The 26200-nt window shown below is 40.1% G+C and overlaps 2 protein-coding genes across 2 annotated transcripts; both read right to left on the bottom strand.

Moving 5' to 3' along the window:
- Positions 1–1483: 1483 nt before the first annotated feature.
- On the bottom strand, positions 1484–16183 carry LOC137264985 (uncharacterized). Its single transcript, XM_067800323.1, has 3 exons — positions 15091–16183; positions 5272–5455; positions 1484–2590 (listed from the first exon to the last, which is right to left on the bottom strand). The coding sequence occupies exons 1-3, from the start codon at positions 16158–16160 to the stop codon at positions 1484–1486; spliced, it is 2361 nt and encodes a 786-aa protein (XP_067656424.1). The 5' UTR covers positions 16161–16183.
- Positions 16184–19474: 3291 nt separating this feature from the next.
- LOC137266235 (PRELI domain-containing protein 1, mitochondrial-like) lies at positions 19475–24926 on the bottom strand. The gene is made up of 4 exons (XM_067801732.1): positions 24817–24926; positions 23155–23264; positions 22760–22976; positions 19475–22144 (listed from the first exon to the last, which is right to left on the bottom strand). The coding sequence occupies exons 2-4, from the start codon at positions 23244–23246 to the stop codon at positions 21815–21817; spliced, it is 639 nt and encodes a 212-aa protein (XP_067657833.1). The 5' UTR covers positions 23247–23264; positions 24817–24926; the 3' UTR covers positions 19475–21814.
- Between the last annotated feature and the right edge of the window lie 1274 nt (positions 24927–26200).

Here is a 26200-nt window from a genome sequence, read left to right as displayed (position 1 = left end):
AACATGACAGTGGAAATGTATACAATATATAAAAACACATACAACTCAAGTATACAATATGTACATATTGATTTCGTTCAAAGTAACAGTGTCAGTAAGGTGAAGCATGTCACTGTTTCCACTACAAGTGTGGTGCCACTGTTCAACAGTAGCCTGCTCTCAAAATAACGAGGATACCACAAGACAGAGCAAACACAATATTGCACCCATCGATGTTGAAGGTGTGGTGCCACTGTTCAACGGTCTCGTGTCCTTCTTGAAGTTCTCGTGGTGACAGACCATGTCAATGGTCTGTTTGTGAGTTGTACCACAGTTGTCTGGGAGAAGACCACATTCCAACTCCGTCCTCAAACCAATGACGGATTCCGCACAAGACTTGTGGTGTTTTTTGTTCCAGGCGTCCAGATCACAACTGACGTGCTCCAAACGGACGTCACAGAATCGACTAAAGAACTGATCTTCTTTGAGGTTCCAAAACCAAAACATTCCACAACAGCAAGTTTAAAGGCTCATGTGGTAAATGCCAACAGCTTGCTGCAAAGAAGCTTGCATTTGCGCTCATGGAGGTGAGGTTACTGAACACTACTTCCCTGTGGAAATCTGACTTGAAGCTTAATGACAACATTTTGTTCCCTCAATGCAGCACATTTTGCGCGACTGTTTCACAGGTACATGATTTTTGTGATTTGTAAGTCTAGATTTGCTCATCACCATTTCATTTACTTTTGGTAATTGTGTGTACATATGCCATATTGTAAATGTTATCACATCTATTGTTCAGCGCTAGCACTATTTGGTCTATTCTGACGTGTCATGTCACCAAAGTTGGAGGGTATGATAAATGATTTTTTACAATCCTATCATTTTAAGTATTTTGGTTCATTGTTTGCAACGAAGAAACACTGAAATAGCGTGTTGTATTCCATTTAAGTTTAAGTTTCTAATCTTTCTTTTTCCTTCAGGCTCAGAAACTACTTAATGTCATATATCCTGCATACCATACACTTCTACTGAACGTAAATGCTACGTGGAAAATGGTTATTGCAAGTTCTATTCGGAAATGTTATTTTGCTACTCTTCTCTCGAATGAGCTCTACAACAGCATTGAGAGGATTAAACGGGGTTTTATATAACATGCTTTCCTCGAACCAGGTGTTCAAAAGAACCAATGAATATTCCAACTCCAGAATTTTGAAAGCCCCCACGGCACACGAATTTCAAATATATGCAGAAATGTGACCCAAGTGCAATAAAGCTGGTTTTATTGAGCTATACAAAACGTAGAAAAGGGGGGAAATATCACATATACACATCCATATTCACACACATACATACAAATATGTACAGTAGTAGCCATAAGTATCATATTTCAACAACATCCTACTCGCGGTAAAAAGAATATACCACATGAAAGAACAAACATAACAGTGCGCCCATCGGTGGTGAAAGTGTGGTGCCACTGTTCTTTAACAATGTCCTACTCTCAGTGCACTGACATACGAACATGGAAAAGCAAACATAACATTGTACCAATCGATGCTGAAAGTGTGGTGCCACTGTTCAACGGTCTCGTGTCCTTCTTGAAGTTCTCATGGTGACAGACCGTGTCAATGGTTTGTTTGTGAGTTGTACCACAGTTGTCTGGGAGAAGACCACATTCCAACTCCGTCCTCAAACCAATGACGGGTTCCGCACAAGACTTGTGGTGTTTTTTGTTCCAGGCGTCCAGATCACAACTGACGTGCTCCAAACGGACGTCACAGAATCGACTAAAGAACTGATCTTCTTTGAGGTTCTCTTGTTGGGCCGTCATCATCAACTCCATGGTCTTCTGGTTCAATGTTTGCTGGCATGAAATAACGGCGTCCGTGGGTTCTGCAAAACAGTCGATGCCAGTGAGGTAGACGTCGGGGTGAGCACACAGAACTGCAACCCCTTTGTCCATAGACTCAATGTCAAGACCGATGGCTCTGAGAATCATGGGAGATTCCGGACAGTCGTCTCTCTTCTGTTTCATACATGTGACGAGAGCGTCTTTGTTCTTACAAAAAGTGTCAACTTGGTCGGCTGTGGTTCCGATGATGGCCCCTCGGCCCATGGTGGAGTTGGAGAGGAAGAGGGTGGGGTCAAGGTGGGCGTCAACATAACACTGACGTAGATCCTCCGTGAGTGTTCGACGACATGGATGTGCACACATGGCATCCAGAGATCCGAAGAGAGAACGGAACTGTCTGTCAATGAGGGGTCTCTGATCCTGTTGTGTCTGACTCGGGGCACACATGGTAGAGTTGATCAATGTCCTCATGAACTCCACACCACATTGAAGTAAGGCCTCCTGCTTACCACAAGCATCTTGTTTGAAGGTGTCGGGACTGTCGGAAGCTTGACCATTTGTTCCGTTCGTTAACAAGTATAAGAAGTTATTAAAATCCATCTGACTATTTTGAACACAAGTGTTGAGATTCTGAATAAAGTTATTCTGACACGGAGTCATGTTTTGTTGACCTTGAGCAGTAGTCACAGACACAAGCACTATGGCAAAACAGCCAGACACGGTTCTACCTATCATGTTGATGTTCGGATGTGTCAACTGATTGTTGGCAATCATGCGTGTACTATTTATACTAAAATTGTTGTTATTTAGAGGGCGTCACTCTTCTTCAAGTCAGATTGGAGGATGACATCATAGAAATTGTGCATCATTGGTTCACTTCCTCCTATGAGTCTACGTCTGAAAATCTATGTGTGAACTTCCCTTATTGTTACATCATACAGGGGTGGCCGCGACTGCCCCAGGGTCCTCTGGTGTAAGCCTTGTGTTGTTGCTACACGTCGTGTGTAATTACTTACACATAAGTAATTGATTGACTATTATCCCATGTGATTATTCATTGAGATGGTACAGTCAATAAATCTGCGACTTTTAACAAGTATGTCTTGATGTCCAGTCGTTATTTTTGGTCATCCTTAGTGAAAGGAAAACACTGATGCTCGCGATTTTTTAAAAAACTCCAGGCGCATTTAATTAAAAACGGAAATACAATGAAACGTTCCGCCACGGTTGAATGTCAACAGTAACTAACAAAAAACACCCGCATCGTTTTCAAGAAAATTAAACTTTTATGTTAGGTTTAGTCTTTGGGTAGTTTGAAAATATCAAGCCAGTTTGGGAAGATAATGTGTATTTTGCTATCAAACACCGACGTGCAAACCATTGGCACAATTGTCCCAAATTTACTAAAGCCCCAGCTATCTCAAACCACTTACCCTCTTTACAAGGCTTTATGCTGAAAATGATCCAGTCCAACACGGTAGCATAAAGAACACACAGACTATGATCCTTTCTGTGTGCACTTCACCTGTATTTTAATCACAGAATTAGACTCTTCTCTCATCAGGATTGTCTTTAAATTTGACACAATATATTCAGGTTCTAGTAATAATTTGTATGATTAAATATGTTAATACAGAAGCATTTGATGTTATTAATCATGATGGCATTCTAAGAGTCTAAGAGTCTAAGAGTCTAAGAGTCTAAGAGTTCTAAGAGTCTAAGAGTCTAAGAGACAACCCGATCCTCTTAGTCGCCTGTTGCGTTAAGTATTGATGTAAGTTGTTTTTGCACGTAATATTATCAGGGTGATCCCAGAATTGTCAATAAACAAATGTTGTATATGCAGATGTGCAAGACGATATTAGAATAAGTAATCAAAGCATGATATGTTGATTAATGAAATACGTTTTTGTCAATGTACCTGTCTAAACCGGACAAAACCCCACTCATCCTTCTGTTTAGACAGATGTTACTGTTACCTCTGTTCCAGTCTGTTCATCCTAGTCAACTGTTTCAAGATAACAAATACTACCGTAACGTTAAACTGTTTATCTTGATGGAGTCAATGTAACATTGTAGGCAAATTCTCAAATGCACTGTAATTGTTTTTATTGTCACCAAACACTACAAATATACATGCAAATGCTAGGGCAAAAGCAAAACATAGATAACCTTGAATTAGATTTACAAGACTCCTACAACGCCAGTAAGCAGCTTCTCTACATAATTAATCTTAGTTCGTTTTTCATGTGTGTAAGTGTGTAGTGAGGTCTTGTGAACAGGCAGTTTGTTATTAAACGACACACACAGTACTATTCCAGCCCTATGCTGGTTGTCTGAAAATAGTAGAACAAGGACCATGACTGTAACATGAATCTACGGAGTCACTATCGCCACTTCAGAAAAGGCGTTCAGACACGGCTGCCTATAGTGGTTCCAGGTAATATTTCCCCCCGGGTTCCAATTTGCCGCCACTTTAACAAATAATATACCATGCAAGAAGTTTATTTTCAAATCCTGGTCACGGTCAGCCATCAAAACGATTACTATTTGTCCTACAATTTACAGATTCGTTATGTTTAATGGCCGAAGTCCGAAATCTCGCATTCTATCAGCGTCTATTATTCACAGCCTTTATCACTGGCTGTGGCCGGAGAAACAGGAATATGATCATAAATTCATCCTTCCACAAGACTTAGTATACCTTATTTATTATATAAGGAAAGAAGTCAATAAAGCGCACGTAACGATTGACACATATATGACTCCAGCAGCTGAGGTACCTTCAGGGCAACGGCGGTCACACCTGTATGATGTAACAGTAGAAAGTTCACACGGCGCTTTACAATCAGTTAAGGAAGTGATTGTGATAACTCTTGTTGTCCTTGATTGGTGGTGCAGCCACACCCTTGACGCAACAATCACTTCGGAACAAATATAAATAGTACCCCGCTCATAGTCAGCCATCACTTGTCCTAGATCCACCTCAACCTGTTCATAAAATGTTTAGAACAGTCTCCTGCTGTGTTGCCACAGTTCTTTTTTACATGGCCATGGCTCAAGGTCAACAAGGCATGACCCCGTGTCAGAATAACTTTATTCAAAATCTCAACACTTGTGTTCAAAATAGTCAGATGGATTTTAATAACTTCTTATACTTGTTGACGAACGGAACAAATGGTCAAGCTTCCGACAGTCCCGACACCTTCAAACAAGATGCTTGTGGTAAGCAGGAGGCCTTACTTCAATGTGGTGTGGAGTTCATGAGGACATTGATCAACTCTACCATGTGTGCCCCGAGTCAGACACAACAGGATCAGAGACCCCTCATTGACAGACAGTTCCGTTCTCTCTTCGGATCTCTGGATGCCATGTGTGCACATCCATGTCGTCGAACACTCACGGAGGATCTACGTCAGTGTTATGTTGACGCCCACCTTGACCCCACCCTCTTCCTCTCCAACTCCACCATGGGCCGAGGGGCCATCATCGGAACCACAGCCGACCAAGTTGACACTTTTTGTAAGAACAAAGACGCTCTCGTCACATGTATGAAACAGAAGAGAGACGACTGTCCGGAATCTCCCATGATTCTCAGAGCCATCGGCCTTGACATTGAGTCTATGGACAAAGGGGTTGCAGTTCTGTGTGCTCACCCTGATGTCTACCTCACTGGCATCGACTGTTTTGCAGAACCCACGGACGCCGTTATTTCATGCCAGCAAACATTGAACCAGAAGACCATGGAGTTGATGATGACGGCCCAACAAGAGAACCTCAAAGAAGATCAGTTCTTTAGTCGATTCTGTGACGTCCGTTTGGAGCACGTCAGTTGTGATCTGGACGCCTGGAACAAAAAGAACCACAAGTCTTGTGCCGAATCCGTCATTGGTTTGAGGACGGAGTTGGAATGTGGTCTTCTCCCAGACAACTGTGGTACAACTCACAAACAGACCATTGACATGGTCTGTCATCACGAGAACTTCAAGAAAGACACGAGACCGTTGAACAGTGGCACAACACTTTCAGCATCGATGGGTGCTATGTCATGTTTGTTCCTTTTTGTGGTATCCGCGTTTAACTGAGAGTAGGATATTGTTGAAGCTAATTTTAAGGCACTCTATATAATCATATCTACCTGTATCTGAATAGCTGTAAATGTGCATGTGTGTGTGTGTGTGTGTGTGTGTGTATGTGCGTGTGTATGTGTGTGTGTATGTGCGTTCGTGTGAATATGTATGTACATTATTTTTATGTGTTTTGTGTTTTTACATTTTGTAAATCTCAATAAAACCTTTTTGATTACATTTTTGAAGCATTGTTCTTGAAACATGTGAACTGTGGAATATTTGTGGATTAATTTGAACACCTGGAACACAGATCTGTAAATACCTGCTATGTTTCACTTCCTGTGATAAATGGGCAGCGCAACATGCAAGATGTTTGGGGGGAGACTTGCAGCTCTATTGAGTTTATGTTTAACTTTATTTGATTTGTGTCTCGTTTGAGGTTATTTCCCAAATGAATGTATAGTTCACATGCCATAAAATCAAGATGAAGTAGTTTCAGTCTCTTTTAATAACTGACAATAAACTTGAAACCCAAATCAAATCATCAAGAATAAATATTCCTCTGACAAAATGTTGTCAAAAAGGTTTTAATGACACATACAAAATAATAAAAAAAAATAATGTACATACATATTCACATGCACGCAAACTATCTATAGTCAAATACATTTTGTTTCTGCTATCGAACAGTTGCTATCTGCAATCCATCGGTAGTTCTATGTGTTGTTAAATCACTACAAGATACAGACATGACAAATAAAAACTAAATGCTCATGTTGACATATTTAGAAATATCGGTATGTTTCATCTCTCATGTCCTTCTCGTGAAGGTCAGTTTTCTTATTCGGGCCAGGCGACCAAAACAAACCAGCTACCTCTTACAGTGTATTGCCGAACTCTGGGGCAGAGATGCAAACGTGACCACGCTTGTTTGTGTGTTGTACACGTTTTTTACAATACTCGTGCAGAACAAAATCCGTGGGATTTTGTACCCATTGGTAGCTCCGACACTCCGATCAATTTGTGACAATCTCTTGCATTAATCTGGTTAGCATCGAATGGACTGATTAACAGATGAATGAAACGGAAACAATCGCACTAATCAACTACCTGCGATCTCCCCAGGGGGATCTGGCTGTAGCACCCGGGGCTACCCCTGCATATAACTTTTCCCAGCCCATCGATCAGCCCTCTATCTACACCTCTCCCCAACCACCTTGGACCACGCATTATTGCTAAATACTTTAGCATGTCGACTGTTCATATTGTACTCTATCGGGTTGCTGTTTAGTTGTATTCGCATGCTATTACCCTAGTCGCATGCTACAACCCTAGTCGCATGCTACAACCCTAGTCGCATGCTACAACCCTAGTTGATGCTAGTTGTATGAAATACACTTGAGTGATTGTACGACGTTTCTAGCAATTTTCTGGTTATATCACGCAGCAAGTTGGTTGAAACAGTGATCTGATTGAGATAACGATGTGAGAATCAGTACCGCCTATTGGAGAGGTAACCGCTTTCTTATGGCGTCCACATAGGTGGTCATGGTGTAAATATCCCAGACTCTATAACCGTGGTTAAATAGGAGTCCAAAGCCATTATCAGCGAATCCATGTTCAGTTAGGGTATGGATACTCTTTCCCCGAAATGTCTCTGAACCTATGGTTGCAGGGATACAATGAGGCGTCATTTGTCAGTGAATTATGAAAGCTTAATGATTGACTAGGTGTTAGGCATGTTGGGTGGCCGTGCAAGTCAAGAAAATAAAAGATTATAGTGAAATAGATATTTGAGATGAATTGCCCTATGATTAGCCAAACATTACTTTGTACGGCCCGATACTCTGTACGTGGGGTTGGGACTGCCCGACAATCGTCCACCTTGTCGCAAGAAAGTCTTTGCCAATGCACTTAGAGAGGCAGTGGTCAGATTCTCAGTGACAAAATGAGAGAGCCATGTCCACTCCAGCGTCGAACCCATTTGGTTGGACATGGACGCCAGAGTGCATGTCTCCAGATGGTTACCCAGACATGCGCTATTGGGTGACCACAGTGTTACATTTAGTCACAGAAATAGGGTTTCCTTGTCTAAAACTATATGTCGCAGATAAAGCAATACAGTTGTAAGAAATGACACAACAAGAACGGCAAACGGCAAGCCTATGCTGGCCAGCCCAATGAGTCTATACTTCAGTCGGGTTCGAGCCTATGCTGGCCAGCCCAATGAGTCTATACTTCAGTCGGGCTCGAGCCTATCCAGACCAGACCAATGAGTCTATACTTCAGTCGGGCTCGAGCCTATCCTGACCAGACCAATGAGTCTATACTTCAGTCGGGCTCGAGCCTATCCTGACCAGACCAATGAGTCTATACTTCAGTCGGGTTCGAGCCTATGCTGGCCAGCCCAATGAGTCTATACTTCAGTCGGGCTCGAGCCTATCCAGACCAGACCAATGAGTCTATACTTCAGTCGGGCTCGAGCCTATCCTGACCAGACCAATGAGTCTATACTTCAGTCGGGTTCGAGCCTATCCTGACCAGACCAATGAGTCTATACTTCAGTCGGGCTCGAGCCTATCCTGACCAGACCAATGAGTCTATACTTCAGTCGGGTTCGAGCCTATCCTGACCAGACCAATGAGTCTATACTTCAGTCGGGCTCGAGCCTATCCTGACCAGACCAATGAGTCTATACTTCAGTCGGGTTCGAGCCTATCCTGACCAGACCAATGAGTCTATACTTCAGTCGGGCTCGAGCCTATCCTGACCAGACCAATGAGTCTATACTTCAGTAGGGTTCGAGCCTATCCAGACCAGACCAATGAGTCTATACTTCAGTCGGGCTCGAGCCTATCCTGACCAGACCAATGAGTCTATACTTCAGTCGGGCTCGAGCCTATCCAGACCAGACCAATGAGTCTATACTTCAGTCGGGCTCGAGCCAATCCTGACCAGACCAATGAGTCTATACTTCAGTCGGACTCGAGCCTATCCTGCCCAGCTCGAGCCTATCCTGACCAGCCCAATGAGTCTATATTTCAGTCGGGCTCCTTTCGTCATGTATTCGCTAGTGTCTGAGAGACATACTGTTCTATGCCCCCTTTCACAAAGCACTAAGGTGATCGTAAGTCACTAAGGTAACCGTAGTGAAATGTTAAAGAATGGAGGATAAGCTTAAACTTACCAAAGGCTGCTTCATGAAAGGAGTCACACTATTACGATCCTGTGCTTGGTGTAACCCATTACGATACCTTTACATCTTCACCTGCACCTTGAAAGAAGTAACCGTAACCAGCAGAGAAAGCAAACGGCACAACCACTGACTCCTGAATAATGTCTAGGAGGAAATTCAAGAATCTGTCACAGATAGTATGCAGTGCCGTTCTGACAGTTATATTGGCCACAGCTCTGAAAACCCTACTCGAGACCAGTGGTGATTCCCCAAAGTTTAATACTCTAAACACCATTAGCGTCTAGCGAGAATGTATCGATTCATTAATCCTCTCAATGCTATCGTCGAACCCATTCGACAGGAGTGCAGGATAATGACATCTCCAAATAAAACTTGCAATAATTATTCAACGAGTCGGATTTACGTGTCATATGAATTGTGTATGGAATGTACTAATTCTCACTTTTTTAAATATGTAATGTTCAATACGTTTATATACCTTAAAACGAAACGCCCGCGAATTAAAAATGAGATCGCCGAATTTCTCGGCACGCAGTCGAAAATAACGGCCATTGATGACTTCCAGCGCACCACGCCGTGTGGTACCCAGTCTAATATTTTCTTCATAATGAAATATTTTTTGATAGTTTAGTCGATATTTTTTGTTCCTTGACGAAGAGAAAGCTCATAAGTTTCCCATTTTCTAAAAATTAGTAACTTTCGGCTCAAATAAATATAAACAAAACCAATCTCAATGTTATATCATCGATTGGACGAACAGAAACGATCGTGGCAACGGCGGTAAACAAACAACTCCACATGTATCGTGATGCCGAAGAAAATATGCCATCCTTTTGACATATCCAATTATTTCATCTGGAATTAATTACACGGTGTGAATAGGTAAATGTTATTGCCTCTGCACAGAAATTACCAGATTTAGCGAGTTTATTTTGATTTGATTTGATAAACCTTCCAACATTCACAAAGTTGACAGCCGTTGGTGACCCGAAAGGGCGTGGCCAAACTCGCGGTCTTTCTAAGTGACAAGATACGAAGGATATTTGAAAATATGCGTTCATAAGCAGAATCTGAACACATATACATTGAAAGAAAACGACTCAATACCTATATAATGCAGATCATGAAACAATATCACAATATTTGTAATTGTACCCACCCTTGATGAAACCGGAAGCACGTACACGGCATGGCACTCGTGGAAGTAAAATGTGAATGAGTTGGAAAACGACCATTGATACATTTTCTAAACTGATTCAAATTCCCGTAGGATCCATACTATACACCAGAATTACCTTTCAGTCACCCTCAGTCATTTACTATTAGTTGTGTTCAATAGCAGTTGTCATTTGTTGCTTGTGTTGTAGTATTTCTCCTGAAGTTAGCCGTCGATGTGTTGATCTTTAGTTTAGCAAATCCGAAGTCGATGATTTTCGCGGTCTATTTTTTTCAAAGAATGTTCTGACACGGGGAGACATATAAATTGTCAGTGTGTCGTAACAATAACAGAATATTCTTCTCTGTATATCGTTACAAGAAGTACAATTTTGATGATTGAAGATCTCATGAAAAAAAATCATTTTTCCTTTTGCAGAAACGAACGAAACCAGAGCTAGTGTGAGAATGTAACGTACAGTAAATGTATTTCATAAAAATTAATTACTGCTTAGAAAACAACTGTCATCGTCTTTGTGAATCAGTATTTATTTTAGACATTAAAACAGCTAAACATCACATCTTTTGTTCACGAATTTGGAGCAAAATTGAAATTATTTTGTTACTCCAAACAGCAGAGCTTTCGGAGTTAATTCTACCTAGTATAATGCAGGTAATGTTTCAGATCAAATTGTTTGACATGTGTGCATATTTGTATAAAAAAAATCATGTCATGTGGCTCGGTCCGTGGTTCCATACAGCTTTTAGATATTGCACTAGTGCAATCTGAACTGCAAAATGTACCTCATGTTTATGGCCATACTTTTTACCTACTTGCACACTGTCTATGTTCATATTTTACTGTTAAAACAGACTTCATCTGGGAAACAGACTGATGATCCAAACTCTTGGAGCAGTGATTACACTGACAGTGATCGAAAGACAGACTCATTTTTTTCTTGTGATGAAATTTCATGAAGTAATATGAAATTATCATACCAGACCTAGAATAATTTTGTCGTAGTGATGTTTTGAATATGGAATATCAAAACTACAAGTGACAGATAATTAAGTGTTGAGTAGGAGGTGCAACCTATGTTAGTCTTTGGCATCAAGGTAATCATGTGGTGGCAAGTAAATTTCTTTGTTCCTAATACTGAGCTCTGCAGTGAGTGGTTTTTGTTGTCCAGTTTGGAGCTATTCTTTAAGATTTCAATTTGGATTTTTTTTCATTGCCATGTGTATATGGCAAAGACATACATGTATATATCAAATGCTTCCAGATCTTTAACGGAAGACTGCTCAGTCCTTGGCATTTTGTTATTCAAGGAAGACTGTTCTTCATGTTTCTTGTTTCATGATGGTTTAGGCTATTGAACACTAAATAATTGGAGTATATCACCATCAGACACTTCAGCAAACAGAAACAATCCTTGAAAGTTCATTAGACCCATTTCATATTGTGACATTGCTCCTAAACCCAGGAAAAGACAATGAGGTAGAATAATATATATTTACAGAATATGAAGCATGTTTACTTTCACCAGAGACAATATAACTTCTTACATGTATATGGTTTCTTTTTTATCAAATGATAACATTTTCCGATAAATTTACATGTACTGTTACTTCAACAACATAAATGACATGAAGAAATAAAATACACAAAATAATTTGTAACATTTATCCATATATTTTATGGCATACATGTAGTTGTAATAAAAAATTGTGCAAAACTGTCAGCTTTCCACATTACTGAAAGACATTAATTAAAATTTGGTTATTTACACGTTGCTAATGCATTGACAGATTTTAAGTGTCTTTGCCTTAGTCTATTTGAGAGAGAAAAATAATTGTCATATTATTAATATCATTTAACATATTAAAGTATATGAAAAGATTTAAAGTTGTAACCAGTTATGAAACATAAAGCATTGACAAATCTATCGTAATTATTCATCAAGAACGTTAATTCATTGCATAAAATTATGAATGTAATTCAACTTGTTCTAAAGTGAGACATATAATTTTCCCAATCATGTAATATGAACGCAATTTTTATCAAATCATCTCCGATTTCATGTGAAACTATAACTGAAAATATATTTTTGTTTATAAAACATGTATACTGCAGTTCTTACTGCACTACATCGTCATAAAAAGAAAAGCATGAATGTTATTTTGAAACACAATTGCCACGCCCATATCCGCGCACCTGTTGTTGAGAATGATCTTTGTACACGTTTCTGTGTTGGACCATGTGAAAAAAAGAATAAGCTGGGATCAACATGCATCACAATTATATCTTTGCTATCTTTATATTCAGTGGACAATAAAGTAATGTGCCTAATATGAACAAAAATTCAAATAAAAGATACTGAAAAACTTGCATCTGCAGTGTTGATCGACTACTGTTTCCGGGTCACGGGAGCATACAAGGTCAAACTGGTTCGGCTATGTGCGAATTATATAGTCAAAAATACACCAACAAAATTCTATGAGCTATGATTAATCACTTTAAACAGTTATTTGTGCTAAATTCAGGCGAAATATCTCCAACTTTTCTGTTCATATTCAATAGCGAATGAATTTCATCAAGCAATCCCCGTCTGTGACATCACATCCGGTGACCTTTGCACTTACTAGAAAACAAGTTAGATTTCACGATCTTAATTTTCGTCCGTCTTTCGTCATACTAAACGGAAAATGATACATGGAACACTTGTAGAATGAGAAATTCTCCCTCTTTCACCAGGTCTTACACAGAAGAGTTCTGTAATCTTTCTTCTGACCAAAAAAGCTATATTTTATGTAGGAGTTCGACGAAGCGCGCCATGTTTGTTTTTTCGTATGCGTAACACGATTTAACACCGTCTTTTTGTGGGTTTGTGCAAAAATTAATGAACCATAACACTTGATATTTGCACTCATGAATGCTTATGAATCATGTATTTTATTCTGCTATTTTCATTACATGACACGTTTAAATAAACGTAATAGTGCCATTTCAGTAAGACCTGTCATGACATCGAAAATATTATTTGTTTACGACGAACGTTTTCGATTATTTTCTTTCAGAATTATTTTTTAATTTGTCGTCGCGCGGATATTTGCCGATACAGATATACGAAATTAAAGTCAGATACTTATGAAATATCAGTAGTAAGAATATTGAAATCGGTTTGCGATAATTGGACAATTTATACGGTTCCTAGTATAAAACGCATCCGGCTACCAATCGAGTAATTCAGGTAAATTCAGGAAAATTTACTCTATTTATGTTTGTCTTGTAATTAATATCTGTACGTTTGAAATTATCTGGATATTTTTTGATAATAATGTTTATTTTTGTATGTAGTATTAATGAGCATTGATAATAATGTTTATTTTTGTATGTTGTATTAATGAGCTGAATATTTTTTCAGTTGTCCCTTATTTAGTGACGCACTGAGTGTTTGAAATCACCCACCCTCTTATTAGCGCCTTATGCTGAAATTAATTCAGCAGGCTAAAGGTTAAGAGTGGACTAACCCATGATCGCCGTGCAGGAAAGTTACCTGCATAAAGACAATATCTGAACATCTGCGCCCCTTTCCTCAAATCGATCGCAGCGCTAAGATGATCGTAACTCCCATACATAAACACAGACTTACGACTGTCGTAGCGCTAAGATGATCGTAACTCCCATACATAAACACAGACTTACGACTGTCGTAGCGCTAAGATGATCGTGACTCCCATACATATACACAGACTTACGACTGTCGTAGCGCTAAGATGATCGTAACTCCCATACATAAACACAGACTTACGACTGTCGTAGCGCTAAGATGATCGTAACTCCCATACATAAACACAGACTTACGACTGTCGTAGCGCTAAGATGATCGTAACTCCCATACATAAACACAGACTTACGACTGTCGTTGTGCTACGACTTTGAGGAACGAGGCCCGGGTGGCCTGGCTAAAGTGAACATAGAGTTGATTGGCTGACCTTTTTGAATAATCGACGATAGTTAACCTCGAATTTTGCATGAGAATTTGAAATTCATTTGAAGCATTGAACTTGCTGTCTGCCTGCAAGTTTGCAACGTGCATAACAACGCGACAATGCATGGTAGCGACAATGGGTCACAGTGACAATGCGTGATAGTGACGATGCGTGATAGCGACAATGCATGATAGCGACAATGGGTCACAGTGACAATGCTTGATAGTGACGATGCGTGATAGCGACAATGCATGATAGCGACAATGGGTCTCAGTGACAATGCGTGATCGCGACAATTCGTCAACCAATCTGAAAAGGGACCTTGTCGCTTTATCGCTGGTTCATTTTGACTGTTTCACGATAATAACCTATATAAGTTTCCACATCTAAGGTCTATTGGCATGGTTGACGCATTGTGGCAATCTCGAATATACGTATATATATATATACTGTTTGACCCAAGTACTGACCCCACAGACTTACTGTATAGCGCAGGTACTGACTCCAGGACTTACTTCATTGCGCAGGTATTAGTATATCTCCATGTATCATTTCGTTGCTTTCGTTCTTTTAAAAGGGACATTTTTTTCCACGAGCCCAGGTTATTAGTTTTTTTCTAAAATACGTTGAGAAACAAATAAGAGACTATCTCGAGTTAATAGAAATTTAATGATTACTAATATACTAATAAATATGTCCTTTGTTATTCCCGTCAAGTGCATTTAACTGTCCAAGACACAGGGAGGTCCCTTTCTCCGTCAAGGTAAAGACATCATTGGGACATGTGAAAATGTCTTCTGGGCAGCTGCCACCACAAACATAGTATGTCTGGTTCACACTACAGTGATGACATCAAACCAGATAAAAGTAGAACTGTCAGCGCTGCCGAGATGGAGCTCGCCCCACTAGGAGGCCTCATGTCCTTATTGAAGTTGTCATGGTGACAGACCTTGTCAATGATCTGTTTGTGAGTTGACCCACAGTTGTCTGGGAGAAGACCACACTCCAACTCCGTCCTCAAACCAATGACGGCCTTTGAACAAGATTTGTGCTCCTTTGCACTCCAGGCGTCCAGATCACAGGTGATGTGCTCCAAACGGATGTCACAGAATCGGTTGAAGAACTGATCCTCTTCGAGGTTCTCTTGTTGGGCCGTCACCATCAACTCCATGGTCTTCTGGTTCATCGTCTGCTGGCATGAAATAACGGCGTCCGTGGGTTCTGCAAAACAGTCAATGCCAGTGAGGTAGACGTCAGGATGAGCACACAGAACTGCAACCCCTTTGTCCATAGACTCAATGTCAAGACCGATGGCTCTGAGAATCATGGGAGATTCCGGACAGTCGTCTCTCTTCTGTTTCATACAAGCGACAAGAGCGTCTTTGTTCTTACAATAGGTGTCAGCCTGATCCGACGTTGTCCCGATGATGGCCCCTCGGCCCATGGTGGAGTTGGAGAGGAAGAGGGTGGGGTCAAGGTGGGCGTCAACATAACACTGACGTAGATCCTCCATGAGCGTACGACGACATGGGTGTGCACACATCTCGTCCAAAGATCCGAAGAGCGTGCGGAACTGTCTGTCAATGAGGGGTCTCTGATCCTGTTGTGTCTGACTCGCGGTACACATGGTAGAGTTGATCAAAGTCCTCATGAAATCAATACCGCACTGAACCAATGGTTGTTGCTTACCGCAAGCACCAGTCTTCACCGCATCGGCGTTTTCAGGAGCCTGTCCGTTTGTCCCGTTCGTGAAAAGCCACACCATATTGTTGAAAACTAACTGATTGTTCTGAAAGCAAGTAGTAATGCTTTGATAAAATGAGTTCTGGCATGGAGTCACGTTTTGCTGCTGCCCCGTTACGATGGATACCATTACCATGACTCCCAAGACGATTACAATACTCCCTGCCATATTGGCTGAAAGGTATAGGAATCTGAAAGAACAACTTTTAACTTACGTAGAACTGTAATGAAGACATTTATAGGGAGCACAAGTGGCCAGCCCTTTACTTTGTCCTCCAATCACAGGACCGGTGTCTTTGACGTCACACCATCCACTAGACGCCATGGGAAAGATCTTGACAGCTGATTGATCAAATCGGGCACTTCGGCGTCTTCCATCGACTCGTTTAGTGCTAACGTAAGACTCGGGGGCAAGTTGGAATATGTTCTCAACGTCCGATGCGTCAGTTATCGCTTTTGGTTTTTTTTTTCAAACATAAGTGCCAGTTTTAACTGCACCATGTTTTATTGGAACATTTCTTTGGACCAATTTGTATACATGCATGGGGATTGGTGTTGTATAAATACTGAACGTGATTTCAGCCACGCTTTTAGTAACAACAGTCAGTGTGATGGAGATGTAGCAACAAGTCTTGACAAGTCTTTCCGTTTTATTTTCTTTCTTTTCTTTTCTTTTTTAACATTTTTAGTTTGTAATTATGTTACTCAGGCTCGTCAATTCTTAGATTCAGAATCATAATCCTGCTTGTTTTTCAAACTTTTTAGTATGATACTTTCATGAGATGATGTTTCAGCCTCGAGGACATCAGTGACGGAGCAGTCTCCTCCTCAGTGGTGCGTCACCACCATATCCTTGCCTGGGGTGGTGTCCACACCCTTGATGAGCTCTTCCTCTACACTCCTCTTCCTGAATACAGCAGCAGGTCGGAGTAGACTGACCCATAGTCCCAGAAATATAACTCTCTGATTTAAATTAATTTGTTTTCCCTGGCAAAACGATTACGGTTTGTTTAAATATACAACAAAGAATCTCAGCAACTTGCCTGAATTATGCTAGAATATCACATTTGATAAAAAAAATCATAGATGGACAAATAATGTTTAGGGAAAATATACCTTATGCAAAACGATAGAACTTTGCTTGGGGGTCTGCTTAAACAAAACAGTCATGTCATGTAAGAAAATTTGTCGTGAGAAATTGTTCGGCCAGAGTGAGGTAACGTTGGGTTTAAGGATTTCTATAAGTTACATGACAGGTAGTCAGCTAAATGGGGAGGGAAGCCTCCGGTGGTGAAGGTTTCAGACGCTTGCCTCTTTGGTGAAAACAATGAGTATGGGTATGGTGCTGACAAACCTACAAATGCGTGTGTGACGTGCCAAAGGTGCACAGCTTTATACAGAATATTGTCTCGCCTCCGGGTGTTCCCCTATTCCAGCCGCTTGTAGGAAAATAGCGTGACACACACCTCGAACTCTGATGCTCGGCACCTCCCCATGAACATTGGCACTACACTCACACATACAGTGCACCGCAGTCAATAAAGTTCTGACAGTCATGGCGGTACAAATAGGTTGAAGGTTGTATTTGGGACAAATATCACACCATATATATCACTGTTATAGTATCATATGAATGAAGCATTAAAACAAGCAGATATGCTACTGTATCTTGGCCGAGGTTTCAATGTGACAGTCACGTTTAAAGAAGCGTCACAAAATACAGAAACAGCCAGACAAACGTGGCCAGCGAGTGCCGTTGAAACGTCTCACAATAATGGTTGTTCTCACAGCTGTGGCCGTATGAGGTTAACAAGTGCCAGCATGTTCATGAATCGCATTTAAACTCTGGGATCATTAGTTAAAGACCGGGGTTTGATTCCGCATACTGACACACCTATTTCTGGCGTCCCTAGCTGTGATGTTGCTGGAATACTGATTTCACCAGAATGTGGCTCTAAACCTCGCTCAGTTACATACAAGTGAGTAGGCTCATTCACAACATACATGTTGCCATTTGCAAACGCCAACTTAATTCAGATTCCTAAATACATGGTGTTCTAGTGCATCCTATGCGAGCATAAAAGAGTCATTCAAAAAAATTAATAAAGTAATGTACCCGTACTCCTGAATGTTCCCCGCACAATGTACATGTGTGGAAGATGAACACATTACCTTTTCAGAAACTGTACTGCTACGCCCTACTTTGTTCGTGGAATCAACATGCTGGTGACTCATAATTCAGTATGTTGTATATTTACCCAAGTCTCAAACAGATTTGCAACTTAAAAAAGAGGTTACAATTAAAGAAATGTACTGATAAAATCTTTCCACTGATTACTTTATGTTTCCCCAAAGCAGGTTACGAACGCTTCACTGAACGGATCAGGTGGTCAGGCTCGCTGACTTGGTTCACACGTCATTCTTGCCCAATTGCGTACATCGATGGGGGGGATGGTGATCAGTGGATTGTCTGGTCTGGTTTAAAGACCGCCACCATACTGCTGTGATATTGCTGAGTGCATATAACTAAACGCTCACTCTTTCCCTTGGAGGGTCCTGTGTATGTCAAGAAGACCCTGGAAAACAAGTAGCAATACTTCACATCTAAATCAAGCATAGATCTATTTTACTATCAAACAATAACTCCAGTATCTAACTGCACAGCTCAAACAGGCAGGGTCTAACTGGCAGCACCTACAAGTCTATTTCCTCCAAAGGCAAAATACTCAGTCATGATTATAGAAAATGTTTTGGCGTGTATATAGCAAAGTGGAAGGATGGCTTTAAGTTCTGCTTCATAAAGAAGCAATGCCACCAACCTCAGTTGAAGCCAACCTTGTTGCCCTGGAAACACAAATAGATATTTTATTCAGAATTCCAAAACTACCTAAAGGCGCCAGTTCACTACTAAATATGCATAAAAAATTTGGTGAAGATACAGTGAATGGTTTAAAGGTTCTGCTCCAGAAAAAGATTACTACCACCAATTTGAGTCAAAGTCAAACCTGTTGCCATGGAAATGCCAAAAATATTTAATTCAGAATCCCAAAACAACCAAAGGTACCAGTGCACCTCCAGACCGATCTATGTGCAAAGTTTGGTGAATAAACAGTGAATGGTTTAGAGGTTCTGCTCCAGAAAAAGAGTACTATCACAAGTTTGAGTCAAAAACACACTTGTTGCCATGGAAAGGCCAAAATATTTAATTCAGAATTCCCAAGTTAACATAAGGCACCTGTACACCACCTGAACCATCTAAGTGCCAACTTTGAAGAAATAATGAGCAGTTTTAAAGATATGCTGCAGAAAAGGCAAGTGTGTATGGGCGCACACACAGAAGAACGGACGAACAGAGTCCATTTTAATAACCCTGTGTTTTGCATTGCAGGGGATAACTCGTGTTAGGCATCACACCATAGATCCTGATCAGTTATCTCCATTCCCCGTCTCTAACATAACAATCAAGTAGCACAATACATATCAGTTGTTTCCATATTTATTCATAAAAATGTGACATATACAACCTCATATTACATCCTTTTCGCAAAGTTTTCCAGTAAATATGTTGTGGTAACAAAGAGAGTGTGATGTCTTGATTATAGTATACGACAGTGGTTACAGAAAAACATCATTCAAGGACATGTCAAAGAATAAAATCAATCACAGTCTTCACAAGAAGAATCTTGGTTACCTGGATAAAACGATTTCAGCTGGCTATATCATGTATTTACATTCATGCTGTGTTGCATAGCAACATGCATAAACACTATCATCAGCTGTTTCATGTGTACCATGTGTCATCAGTAACAATTATCATGAATCTTACTGCATAACATACAACAATGATCATCATTCATAAACTCACTGCACCATATCTAGTGAGCAAAATTCACAGGTATGATCAACCTCATCATTTAGTAGATATACATTTGCTTCAGTGAGATGTCTATACCAATATCGATGCATGTGGTAACGGAGAAGCATGCATTCCATAATCAGTAATACCATTTATATCATGGCTGTACTCCAAATGTGAAGAATCTGCTCCAGAATTCATGTGATAATGCTGATGCATCTCACATAGACTAACTCAGGCAGTTACAGAAAACATCCCATCTTCAATTATCTCCCTGAAGATAAGATGCTAAGAAACAATTGATTCCTTTCTCAGACTGCTGAAAACTTATCTCTTCTCAGAAGTCTATCTCTCTTCTCTCAATACTTTGTGATGCACTACTGACCAACTTTGAGTTAGGCGCCATAGAAAATCATTACTATCATTATTATTTCAAGGAGCTTGAAACAAAATCACAAAATATGACATAGATCAATCAAATAGCTGAACACTAACAATGGCACGATATCATACTCTTCAAGAGTACCAAACCCTTGAAAAAGATAAGTGATAACCTGAAAGTATCACACCTGTCTGGCAAACATTGAATCCAAAACAGGCTATTCAACATGGTTGTCAGTATGAACAGTTTCAACTTGTACTGGGCTGAAATACATGCACTACATGCAAGTGTTGCTGAAATATCACAAGAGGAACATCCATGTATACATATATACACAATGTTATCATATATATATATAGATATATATATATATAAGTGGACATATGGACGAGTGCACAAGATTCACTTCTGTAGAAAATGATGTAACACACTTGTGCTTCTACAGTAAATCAGGCCTTGCTGGCAATGGAATCTTTGGAATATGGGTTTATCAAATATGGTTAACACAATGTGGAGTCAAAAGTCCTCCTGTTGCAATACTTTGACAAGCTAGATACAATGTGTCAGAGTTTTAAGCAGGTAAGTAAAGGGAGACACAGTATGTCATCATACCCACAATTAATTAACTGCAGATACATGTACATATGCACAAAAACATAATGGAGTGCACAATGGACCAACAATATAACAGATTCTCTAGCCTATCAAAATTTTGATATGTGTCACAGTGCCGGTGAACTAATGCAGTATGTGACATAATGGCAGCATCTAGATGACAGAAACAAATTCATGTGAAACAAAATTTCAAGCATAATAATGTTCCTAGATGATTCACGCATAATTAGCCTGCACCCAAGGGACAAAAACTATTGAGGTTTAAAAGTGAATGATAACATGAAAGAAAAATTTAGGGCAAAAGAAATTATGTTCAGCCCAAAAGGTTTACAGTTGATATTTTCATTGATGGTGTATTGGAAGGAATGTAAGCTTCATTGGATAATGTAACAGAACAACAGTGCTGACTGTTGTCAGAGGTAGGTTCTGCACTGCGATCGATCGTCGTAGGGGTATCAATACCATACAAAATAGGTAGTTCACATTCCCTACGCACACATCATACCAAGTTACTAACAAAATGTCACACCTTTAGTGTATGTATATAATAATTACAATACTTGACTTGAATATACTGTTTGCTGAAATTTAACCGTTTACACTAAGTTTATAGAAATGATTTACAAATTGTTTCATTGAATAGAGCATCAAAACTATAAAAATTACATGAAAATGTGAGAAGAGTCATAATATTGACCTTCCATGAGAAAACTAAAAGTTTTCGATTTAATATTGATATTGAAGATAAACATCCCTGGCAGAACATCAATTCCAGTGGCCCTCAGACTAGATTACATGTATCCAGGTGATCCTCATTTCCATGGTAACTGGCATAACAAAAGCATGCACAAACTTTTTAAAGAAATCCAAAACTCTAAAGACACTCCTTCACTGCAACCCCAGCCAATTCCTCTCCAACTCTCCTGAGTAAAGGTTCTACTTCTAGTGCTACATGATGGTTCTACCAACTTCATGACAAAGGTCTGGGGTTGGACAGAATCGGTCGAGCCTTTGCTGCTGCCACTTCTGCAGCCTTCCTGGCAGTGCCCTTAATTTTCTCCTTGCTTGAAAGCGTGTGGTCTTGCACAGCATTTGGCGCCTCCACACTGAACAGTCTTTCTAGCACATGCTCATAACCCTTGCAGGTCTTGTTGATGTTTTTCTTAAATCGTTCCACTCCAAACTTTTGTATAGCTAAGCCCAAGCCAAAGACTGAGGATGTGATCCAGGCAGACCGCTCACACAAAGTCTGCTTGCCATTGTCAGGGTTCACCTTGTACACACATTTCTCTTCAATGCTCTGCAATAAAAAAGCATGCTGAAAATCATACTGTGACCATCTTGCTGGGCCAATATCTAAGAGGCCTCCCTAAATAAGAGTTTCCAACTTGGTACAGTAGTAAACAGCTTTCAATAAATAATGTCAAGTATTGATCAACTGCTTGTGTTTAAAAGTTCAACACCAACATTCTACTCATTCTTGGAAACAGAATGCCTGTGGGTCACACTGTCATTATGTCTTATGATGCTTGAAATCTGAATGCCTGGTGAAGCCCAGACACTGCTTAATTGTAACCAGACCAGCATTCCGATGCAATCACATTTCATCATGATTAATTATGAGCCATGGATATTTGCTGTTCCAGTCTTCAACTTGATCAAGTGTTTTCTTTGATACCTCAACATAACATTTTTTCAGCACCTCAGTTACAGACAAATGCAAACTGTGTGACAAAATGCAAACTGTGTAAAAATGTTCTTGTCACTGCAATTTACAGACACCCCAATCAGCTTGACTAGTTTTGCACTAATTTTCGCACATTTGTTTTAATCCAAGCATTAACATACTATGTCATGTATTTTTTATATGCAGATATAGGTAAAACATTTTTTTAAAAACATGTGTTTTGCAAACCATGAGTTTCTGCATTCCAATGTTCCTTGAGTATGTGACTATGGTCTTCTTTTCAGGATCAACTATAGATTCCTCTACAATGCAGACCCAGCGTGGTCCGGGAACAAATCTTTCTCCCCACTTAGGCACCGGATTAGTCTTTGTCAGCAGTCTTGTAGTGTGCAGCCCATCCTGGCGTATCTCTCGTTTAACAACATCCTCTGTCAAGACATGCTTACTGCAACAACATACACACATCTGTCAGAACATGTTACATGCAACACACACTTATATCCTGGTTGGATCGCATTTGCTGCAACATCATAAATAATCTCCCTTTATTAGACTAGTATACCTTGTAAGGACATGCTTACTGCAACATCATCAATTATCAGCATTACCATATAATGACCTACCTGAATGGATTAGGGTACCTCTGCCAGAAGGCACAAGCAACTTGGTCCCAGGAGTACTTGAACAGTGAGGAGCTAGTATAAAACTTGACCATTGTCTCCTTGCAACACACCTACAAACAAAAACATGGAGCACCGTTAGAATGCAGCACAACTTTCAGAGGTGACCTTGAAAGCAAGTCAGGTGTCACTGAAGGTAAACAAGCAATTGTTATGCTAATTTGGCTGATGCAAACCTCCATATTTACAGTAAACAGCCAAACAGTGGAAACCTGTGTTCACACCAGATCGGGGAGAACCGCAAATCAAGATACTATAGTTAGATCGAGCTACCGTAGTTCAATTGAGCTGTAGGGTGATAGGTCAATCGAGCTACAATCGCACATACACAGAAGTGGCCCTTTAAGAACAACTTTCCGCACTGCGGCCATGGCAGTGCACCACACAAGTGGAATCGACTGACATGTGTGAATGAAAATGCACCCCAAACCCGAGCGTATTTTATACATGAACTGCTAAACGACCGAACCCTATCGACATTTTCACTTTGCAGACAAAATAACACATCTGAAAAATGAAAAATACCTTGAATCATGCAGACACACCTCATGAGATGCTGAACTTGTCGACTGCATGACTTCCGGTTTGGAAATAGTACTCGTTCCAAGAGTATTTGTGTGGTTTGCAGGAACTTGACAAGAATAAACAAAAAACTATGAAAGTCCATTGCGAGCCACAACTGCCTGTCGCGCAAATTCTGAAACAGCTGCATAGCTTGCAATAAAAATGGTCTGACTGCGTGGTGTAGCGATTGTGTAGTTATTTGCTGACTGTCCTCTGTGTGGCCTGGGCTTTCAAATTTTTTTGTTTATTCTTGTCAAGGCTAAGGCACATTTCAAGGTATATTTTCATTTTTCAGATGTGTCATTTTATCTGTAAAGAGAAAATGTTGATAGGGTTCGGTCGTTTAGCAGTTCATGTATAAAAAACGGTAGGGTTTGGGGTGCATTTTCATCCACACATGTGTCAGTTAATTCTAGTCATGTGCTGCACTGCCACGGCTGCAGTGCGGAAAGTTGTTCTTCAGTGTATGTGCGATTGTAGCTCGATCGACCTATCTCCCTACAGCTCGTTTGAACTACTGTAGCTCGATCTAACTATAACAGCTTGATTTGCGGTTCTCCCCGACCTGTACACAGTTAACATGGTTAAACCGAGTGAACACTAGTCATGCCTGGCATATACTGGAATCGTGAACATGAATAGCAAGCCTGAAAAGATAATGAAAGTGAAAATAGAGAAACATCAACAAACAGGCGAAGTGAGAGGACGAGGGCCTTCTTTCACAAATCACTGAGGTGATCGTCACTAAGGTGACTTTACTTCCTTAGTGCAATGTTAAACTTTCAAAGCAGTTAACAAGCGACACGGACGAGCTCGTGACCTCCAAACACGTTATCACAACACGCTCTTGGAAACTGTAAAGACACGAATAATTACATAGAGAGAACTGACAGAATACTTCACCATTTTGTTCACATGATTCTAGGAAAATGCAAACTGGCACGTGCACAATTGCTCAACTTCAAACATGTCCTAATAAGTCATTTCATTCAGACGAGCTCAGGGTTTAGAAACACACGATAACTGAAGTGCGTTACATACCTTTAATCCTAAAATTAACGTGTAACGGACAATATCCAAAATGCATTTCTCAAAACAGTATTCACTCTCCTCTTAGACAATCACACGACGCCATGTTGCCTGTTTGTGACGTCATGATAGTAGAGTTACCCCCCTTGTCTTGTGCGACGGCAAGCTCCCACTCAGCACGCCGTTGCTCCCGTGCCGAGATGGGCCTCGTCTGTAAATGTTATGTTCATTATATCTTCTTTGATTGCCATTCTAGAAGTTGAGGAGATAAAGAGTGAGGACTGTTTTTGTTTTTTATGTATTTACAACTTCTTTATTCTGTATAGGCGTTGACTTAAATTCCAATTTCCTGACAACGGCATTATTCAGAATCTGTGTCGGTACGTCACCCGAGCAAGAGCTGTGGCTAACATTTAATCTGAGAAATATAGTTGTCTTATCGTATCGAAAGCATGCCTTGGGAATTTCGAATGAAGCCCAGCTAGACTGGAATATCGTTTATTCTCTCAAAACCCCTGGACCCATTATTTTACCTACTGTTTAGCCCTCTCTGCAGTACTTTCTAAAGCCCTAATGAGGCAAGTCTAGATTTCCTTTGAATCTCGCATCTTACTGGGACTACTTTTCAATTTAAATAGGATTATTATAGTTACTGTCAAAGTTATGTATATTAATAGGCTAATAGTTAGTCTAGCCTGTCGCTGTGAAGAGCTTAACGGGAAGACCAAATTCAAACTTAGAAACATAGTCAAAACGCTCGTGACGCAATATAGCTGATGATTTCATGTTAGGTCGCAAATAGCACACCAGAGATCCAAAGTAACAATGAATGTGACAAGTGCTACATGGTTACTCAGTTCTAACAATGCATGATTTTGTGCATTAAATTAAGAGATTTACAGACTATTTTGTATTTTTAATTGAGTACTCTAAAATCTGTCTTCAAGATAAGTAGCCTACCTGCAATTTACCATGTGTGTCTGTAAGGTTTCATGATAATGGTATAGACTAGTAATTGAGTCTACACCATGTTTGAATTTGAATGTTTTAGGCTTGTCTCTGTTCTGTTTTGCTGGTTCACATGGGATTTCTTACATCTTTTGTCAGGGAAATATTTAACCGTAACAAAATATTGCAAATTTCTCTTGTTGCATGAGTTAAAATGCCAGTTCCATGTCACTGTCCATTGGAATGTTCTTATTACCAGTCGGGCAGAAAAATGTTTTACATGCTTAATTATTAGTTTAGCAATCTTTCCTGTTTCGAAGCTACCATTATGAATACAGCCTTACCCGCCTTTTTGTTATCACAGTTGGACAAGTCCTCATTACTGTCTAAATATAAGGCTTTGCAGGTTATCGGGCTTAGACGTAAAGAAATGGCTTGCTACTCGCCT

This window comes from Haliotis asinina, chromosome 15 (genome assembly GCF_037392515.1).
Source record: "Haliotis asinina isolate JCU_RB_2024 chromosome 15, JCU_Hal_asi_v2, whole genome shotgun sequence".
Lineage (NCBI taxonomy): Eukaryota > Metazoa > Mollusca > Gastropoda > Lepetellida > Haliotidae > Haliotis > Haliotis asinina.
Note: the sequence above shows the minus strand (reverse complement) of the source record. Positions and strands in the feature narration are given on the sequence as shown.

Excerpts from the sequence above, each read along its gene's own strand:
- LOC137264985 (XM_067800323.1), bottom strand. The coding sequence starts at position 16,160 with ATGGCAGGGAGTATTGTAATCGTCTTGGGAGTCATGGTAATGGTATCC. Across the intron at positions 5,456-15,090 it reads TCTGGTTTGATGTCATCACT|ACTCAATGTCAAGGCCGATG; the intron begins GTAGTGTGAACC and ends CTTTGTCCATAG. Across the intron at positions 2,591-5,271 it reads AGGAAGAGGGTGGGGTCAAG|TTGACACATCCGAACATCAA; the intron begins GTGGGCGTCAAC and ends GCCAACAATCAG.
- LOC137266235 (XM_067801732.1), bottom strand. The coding sequence starts at position 23,246 with ATGGTCAAGTTTTATACTAGCTCCTCACTGTTCAAGTACTCCTGGGAC. Across the intron at positions 22,977-23,154 it reads AGGTACCCTAATCCATTCAG|TAAGCATGTCTTGACAGAGG; the intron begins GTAGGTCATTAT and ends ATGTTGTTGCAG. Across the intron at positions 22,145-22,759 it reads TTGGAATGCAGAAACTCATG|AGCATTGAAGAGAAATGTGT; the intron begins GTTTGCAAAACA and ends TTTTTATTGCAG.